Consider the following 7,132-nt stretch of genomic DNA (forward strand, 5'->3'; position numbering starts at 1 on the left):
CATGACTCTCTATTAACTGCCTGTATTTGAGGTAACTTGGGCTGCTCATGGAGACTTCCCCCTTCTTTCTCCGTCCTTACTTGTTCGGTTGGCAATGGTGACGTGGCTTTGGGGCCAGGGCTGGGGAGGCACGACAGGGGAGTGCACTTAGCTGCCTCGTTTCTCCCCTGTAACACTTATGGTGAATGGTCTGTGAGGGTGCGAGCACCAGTTTCCAGGGGGCCATGACACTGCCACAGGCTCTTTAGGCTGGACGCTGAGGCCCCCAAATGACCGGACACTTTGCTTATACAACATGGGATTCTGAGGCCCTCACTGTTTTCCCGAGATGTTATATCCATCAAAACCGTGGTCACACTCTTGTAGTTGTGCCAGAAAAGCACAGGCCTCCGCATAGTCTGCCTCCAGGTACCACATCTACAATGTGAATGAGGAGAACCCTGGCTTCCAGGAGCCACGTGCCATCTTCTACACGGCCCAGATCATCAGCGGCCTGGAGCACCTGCACCAGAGAGCCATCGTCTACCGAGACCTCAAGCCTGAGAACGTGCTCCTGGATGATGAAGGTGAGGTGGCCTCCCCTCGCCTGGCCTCCCCTCCCAACCTTCCCTAGCCCTGTTTACCTCTGTGGCCCCACCGGTCACCCGTAGGGAGATGGGCTGGTTTTGATAAATGCTCATCAGAGCTTTTAGGGGCACCAAGACACATCTTTAGTTTGTTTATTATTCATTCAGCTATTTCGCGACAGAACAGCATTATCTCCAAATGGAGATTTTGCATGGACTTTGATGAAATTTGGTGCATAATGAGGCACTTGGGGAATTAATCCAGGATATATAGAGTGTCTGGAACTATTGGTAAATAGTTACTATGTTATGACCAAATCCTCCCTCCTTCATTCTTTTCTTGCTGCCTTCTACGTGAAGTCATTCTCAGTCCCTGTATAGTCTGCGCAGGGAGCAGAGGCACCTGGGTGCTGAGACCTTAGGCCACTGAGCCCAGAGTGTGTAGGTGTGGGCACATGAGTGACTGTACAAATGTGCATGTGTATGTGTGCATGAGTGTGTGTGTTTGCCTGTGTGTATGCATGTGCATGCAAATGTGCATGTGTGAGAGCAGGTGTGTTTNCTCTCCAAGTGCGAGGCCCTCCGGGACAGCCTGGACCTGGAGTTCCAGAGTGTGTGCTCGGAGCAGCCCATCGGCAAGCGGCTCTTCCAGCAGTTCCTGAAGGCCGATGAGGGACATGTACCTGCCGTGGAGCTCTGGAAGGACATTGAGGATTACGACACAGCCGACGATGATCTCCGGCCACAGAAGGCCCGGGCCATCCTGGCTGAGTACCTGGATCCCCAGGCCAAGTTCTTCTGCAGCTTCCTGGATGAAGGGGTGATGGCGAAGGTCCGGGAGGGGCCTGTGGCAAGTGGGGATGGGCTTTTTCAGTCTCTTCTGCAGGCCACCCTGGCCCACCTGAGCCAGACCCCGTTCCAAGAGTACCTGGGCACCCTGTACTTCCAGAGGTTCTTGCAGTGGAAGTGGCTGGAGGCCCAGCCCATGGGGGAAGACTGGTTCTTGGACTTCAGGGTCCTGGGGAAAGGTGGCTTTGGGGAGGTGTCTGCCTGCCAGATGAAGGCAACTGGCAAGATGTACGCATGTAAAAAGCTGAACAAGAAGAGGCTGAAGAAAAGGAAGGGGTACCAGGTGGGCATTGCAGCCATTCCCAGTGGAGGGCGCTCTGTTAGAACTGGTGGATGAGTGGGTCAGCGGGCTGGGAGGGTCCTCAGCCGCCGTGTCCGGCTTCACGCTGCACCCCTCAGCTGGCTGGCTCGCTCACCTTGCCATTTGAACACGGAGCCCCTCCCATCACACAGCCGTCGGCCGGTTTCCAGTCCATCTGCATCTCCTTGTCCTGAGTCAACCCTGTCTGTGCCCAGCAGCTGAGCCGAGCACTTGGCGCAGAGCAGAGTAGCAGGAGGGGACAGTGTGTGGTCCTTCCGGCCTGTGACTTGTCCCGTCCAGCTGCTCTTAGCCACCAGCCTCACACTCTGCACACAAACGGAGTTTGCTAACGTCCCTCCTCAGAGAGCCTTTGCATTTGTTGGTGTGGATGACGCTCCACATTCTGCCATCCTTCTTGGTTTTTCACCAATACCACGAAATACAGTAGCAGTGTTGTGGGAGGCTGTTGGAGGATCGTTCTCTAATTCTTTACGCTGACTTTCTGGAACTTTCCCAAGCCCTGGCTTTTGCTATGACAGACAACACAAAGGGAATTGAGCCAGGGCTAACGCAGGTCCTTTCTGGGAGTCTGAGCCTGTCTGTGATGCTGGGTGCAGGCTGTTCCCCAAGTGCAGCTGTTTTCCAGGGATGAGGAGTGAATGGAGGCACAGGCAGGTTGCTTTGAGTGGGGTCCCCTCTCTTTAACTGGAGTCAGACCCCGTTTAGGTAGGATCAGCAAAAGCTGCTTAACGTCTTAGGAACTCATCTCCCAGCCACACGGTCCATCCTCATTGTTCTCAGTTCCTTTCCTGCTGCACGGGGCAGAATGTGTCAGGGGCAGATGCAGCTTTTTGGAATAAACAGTAGCCACCACAGAGCACCCCCTCCTCGGGGGGGGGTTCCTTGATGGTGCTCTCCCCCGTGGGGCTTTGAGGAGAAGCAGTTATCTATCCCTCACAGCTCTCTGTAATTTTAACCCATGAATTAGAGTACAGCAGTCTCTTCTCTCCTGAGTCCAGGACCCCCCTTGAACTTAATACAAAGTAGAATCAACCTAAAATCTCCCCATGCAGTGTGGATAGAAAGGGGCCTCCTCCAATACTAAGGATTCCTCCTTCAGAAAGGGATTCTGGTTTCCTTATTCAAACACAATTTTTAAAAACATGTTAAATGGACATCATGAGGTTTTAAAATAAACAGAAAATGAACAGAGATGTGGGGTGGCTTGGGACATTGACTATCCTATGGTGTCCGGAAGAAAGGGGCTGGGGTTGCAACAGGACAAACTAGCTGGAGGTAAGGAAGGCGAGTCAGCCAGGGGACGTGCGGGAGCCCCCATCTGACATTTTTAAGAGACTGTTTGGCGGAAGCACCCCCTTGCTGTAGGCTCCAGGAAACCAGAAACCCTCTGTACACGATGAATTTGCATGTCCAATTTTGTCTCTGAAATGGGTGAGTGAGGCGTGTTTATAATTATTTTGCAATTACTTTGTGCAAACCACTTTTAAAATATATTCGCAACTCCGTTTCTATTTTATTGTGACATTGTCTGGTTTGCGGAACTTGGTATTTTATGACGGTTATCATTTCCCGGCCTAAACCTGGGTACTTTCGACATCTTCCTTTTCAGGGTGCTATGGTAGAGAAGAAGATTCTAGCAAAAGTACACAGCAGGTTTATTGTCTCTCTGGCCTATGCATTTGAAACCAAAACTGACCTCTGTCTGGTGATGACCATCATGAATGGAGGCGACCTAAGGTAAACAGAGGTTCTCTCTTCCATGTGGGAGCTGGGACAGGGAAGGCTGGAGTGGCTGAATTTAGAGAGGGGATCTCTGGAGCCCAGCAGGGCTGCTTCCCACTTGCAGAGCACAAGCTGACATCTGATGTACCCCCATCAAAATCCTCCCCTCTTGGTCTTCTGGTTGCTGATACTTGAAACGATGTATCCTCGTCCCATGTGAAAAGCAGGCTCTCTAGACCATGGGTTTGTGTGGATGGTGGGAAGTGTTGAGTGGGGTGGGCAGCAGGAGCACGTGGTGCTAGTTGGATGGAAGAATAAAGGGGTGGTGGGGCCTCATGGGGGTTGAGGGCCTTGCACTAAGAGGGGTGCAAATAAAGACAAATTTTATCAGCCACCTACTCTTGGGGATGATGGCAGTGCTGGAAACACGATGTGGCTAACTTTGGGAACCATGGCTTTGCCATCACTCGGCAGAGAGAATGAGGGGGTGTCGGTGCTGTACAGTGCCTGAATTTGCCAGGGATCTGAAGGCCTGGCCCTGGGCTCCTGTGCAAAATCAGATCACTGGCTCTCAGAAGGGAAAAGACCCACTTGCTAGCTGGGCAACCTGACGGCTCTTGCCTCAGTGCGCTGGTTCATAAAATAGCGATAAAGAATAATCCTGGTGTTCAAAGGTTGCTGTGGGGTGGAGGTTAATACATGTGAGACACTTAGAAGAGTGTCACAGTCACTTAAAAAAGGGGNCACAAATCCAATGAACAACTAGGATCTAACATAGATAAACAACACTTGAAACTCAACAGCAGAGGTGCACACAATCCAGTGAGAACATGGTCAAAAGACATGAGGAAACATTTCCCCAAAAAGGATGTACAGATGACAGACACATGGAAAGATGTTCCAAATCATTAGTCATTAGGGAAACGCAAATGAAAATCCCAATGGATATCACTACAAACCTATTAGAATAGCTAAAATAAAAAATTGTGACAACACCAAATGCTGGGGAAGATGTTGAGAAACTGTATCACTAATAAGTTGCTTGTGAGAATGTAAAATGGTACAGCCACTCTGGAAATAGTTTGCCAGTTGCTTTAAAAACTGAATAGACAAGTACCATACAACTCAGCAATTATACTCTTGGGCATTAATTCCAGAGAAATCGAAATTTATATTCACACAAAAATCTGTACATGAATGTTTATAGCAGCTCTATTCATGATAGCTCCAAACTAGAAACAACTCAGATGTCCTTCAACAAATGAATGGTTAAACCAACCGTAGTTCATCCACACCGTAGAATACTCTTGGCAATTAAACTGTGGCACACACAACAACCTGAATGAATCTTCAGAGAATTATGATGAGTGTAAAGAACCAATCCCAAAAGGTTCTGTACTGTCTGATTCCATTTATAGAATATTCTTGAAATGACAAAATTATAGAAATGAAGAACAGATTAGTGGTCATCAGGGGTTCAGGGGGTCGTGGGAGTGGGAGGCAGGTGGATGTATCTGTAAAAGGGCAACAGGAGGGAGACTTGTGGTGATGGAATGTTCTGTGTGTTGACTGTGTCAGGGTCATTATCCTGGCTGGGACATCCTATGTTTTCGTTTGGGAAGGTGTTGCCATTGGGAGAAACTAGGTAAAGGGTGCACGGGATCTCTCTGGATCATTTCTTATAACTGCATATGAACCTACAGTTATTCCCCTAAAAAAGTTTAATTTCAATAAGGAGAAAGGTTCTAGAGCCAAAGGAGTTTGGGAAACCCTGCTTAGAGAGCCAAGTTCGTGCTAAACTCTCTAAATAAGTTCCTTGATAGGAAACACCTTTAGCTTTGCTTAACTGGGGCTTAACAGAGCTCTTTCCCTTCCTCAGGATGTAGCTCTGTGTTAACCCAGTGGGAGTTGTCTTCCTCAGACCCGGCTTCTCACAGTGGGTCCTGACTGGCTGTGTTAGCACCCACTAGGAGCTTGTCAGAGACCCGCCCCAGGCTCCTAAAGCAGAATCTTTATTTTAGCAAGATCTCCAGGCGATTCCATGGGGAAGCGATTCCATGGGGAAGCACTGATCCAGGACACACTGTGGGAAATGCTAGCTGGTGGTGCTCCATTTTACAACACACCATGGGCACCACTGTCCCATTTGGACCCTGACTGGGTAAGCAGGAAGGAGTTAAAGTGATTGGCCCACGGTCACCTGCTATTAAGTGGCTGGGCTGGACCCACCAACCCACTTGGTTGGGAGGCAGGGGGACCATGGCTGCTCAGCCAGCAAGTTCTCATTTCTGCCTCCCCAGTTGCTACAGAGGATCCCACCTGTCTCCCCTCACCCACTCGCAGAATCTCACTGCTCCCACTAGACACGTCTCTTCTCCCACCATGGAACAGATGAGTGGGCTGGGCAGTTCTCCGGCCTCTTCTGGCTTGGGCACGTTTTGTTTCCAAAACCCTTCATTTGAGCTATAACCAACTTCTTTGAACTATAACCAACCCCCTGCTCATTTCCTTGGCATTCTTTCCCAAACATTTGCTGAGCACCTACTATGTGCTAGAACGGACAAGAAGGCTGTGACCTCATGAAGCTGACATTCTGTTGGTACTGGCATCCCTCGGTATACCCCAGATGTGTCTCAGGTGTGCCCCAGGTATACCCCAGATGTGCCCCAGGCGTCTTTTCGGTGTGCCCCACATGAGTCCCAGATGTGCCTCTGGTGACTCTCAGGATGCCTCAGGCATGCCCCAGGTAAGTCCCTGGACTCTTCATTTCCCTCTCACGCCTGCCTTTCTCTGTGTGGGGCACTGGGTGTAGCTCGAAGGTCTCCTGCTTCACCATCCTAACCCCACCTGAACACTTCTCTTGACATTTTGACTTTCTGGGCACACGCCGGGTGAGGGAAGGGAATTGATGCCCAGCTGACCCTCAGAGTGCTGGGGTTACCTTAGGCCCTCAGAGCCAGCAGCATGACATGGAGCACAGCTGCTGTCAGTGTCAGGGCAGGACGAATGGCAGTCCTAACATGCTGATTAGTTCCCTGACTGAGTGGCCTCATCTGTGGACGCCCCACGAAGCTGTTCACTGTGGTTTATCTTTCTCTCTAAATCCCTATTATCAGCAGGGTTTTTTTTTCCACTTGTTATTTTTGTTTTTTTAAATAAAAATGAACTCTACTGGGGAAAACAACCAGCTATCTTTATAAATTAATGTTTCTCCCTGGGGCCCCGCTCTCCCTTCAGTTCAGCCTCGAGTCCCAGCAAGGAAACAGCAGGAGGTCTGCCGGATTGCTGAGGCCAGAGGGCTGGACCAGACAGCTCAGAATGACTCTGAAGCTCCGGGGCTTCGGTGAGATGCACTTGGGTGTCTTGGGGTTCGTCAAGACAGAGATGGTTTCAGCAGAAGGAGCCAGGCAGGCTGGCCGCCTAATCCTTCTGGGAGCGGCTTAGGGGATTGTCTTTTTCTGGCACCTGCTTGCCACCCTGAGTGCATCCTCCGTATCCCCAGGCTGGGATTTAGTCTGAGCTGTTGTCAGATGGGCTCCCTGGGGGCTCCTGGCGTGCACCCCAGTCATCCTTGTGCCAGCCAGGACGCCTTCTGTCCCTAGAGCCAGGAACGGGCACAGGCCAAGGACAACGGGTCAGGCCTGCTCTGAGCGTGGGTGCTGGGCGCCAGCCC

General features: G+C 50.6%; 1 protein-coding gene across 1 annotated transcript in view; it reads left to right on the forward strand.

The window, feature by feature from the left end:
* The first annotated feature begins 178 nt into the window (after positions 1-178).
* The window catches only part of GRK1 (G protein-coupled receptor kinase 1), a 23,460-nt gene continuing 16,506 nt past the window's right edge, over positions 179-7,132 (forward strand). The window contains exons 1-4 of the mRNA XM_019644756.1: positions 179-192; positions 409-566; positions 1,115-1,698; positions 3,347-3,474. Coding sequence (XP_019500301.1) covers positions 179-192; positions 409-566; positions 1,115-1,698; positions 3,347-3,474 — 884 coding nt within the window. The remainder of the gene's footprint in view (positions 193-408; positions 567-1,114; positions 1,699-3,346; positions 3,475-7,132) is intronic.

The sequence above is a fragment of the Hipposideros armiger genome, unplaced genomic scaffold, assembly GCF_001890085.2.
Source record: "Hipposideros armiger isolate ML-2016 unplaced genomic scaffold, ASM189008v1 scaffold_91, whole genome shotgun sequence".
Taxonomy (NCBI): domain Eukaryota; kingdom Metazoa; phylum Chordata; class Mammalia; order Chiroptera; family Hipposideridae; genus Hipposideros; species Hipposideros armiger.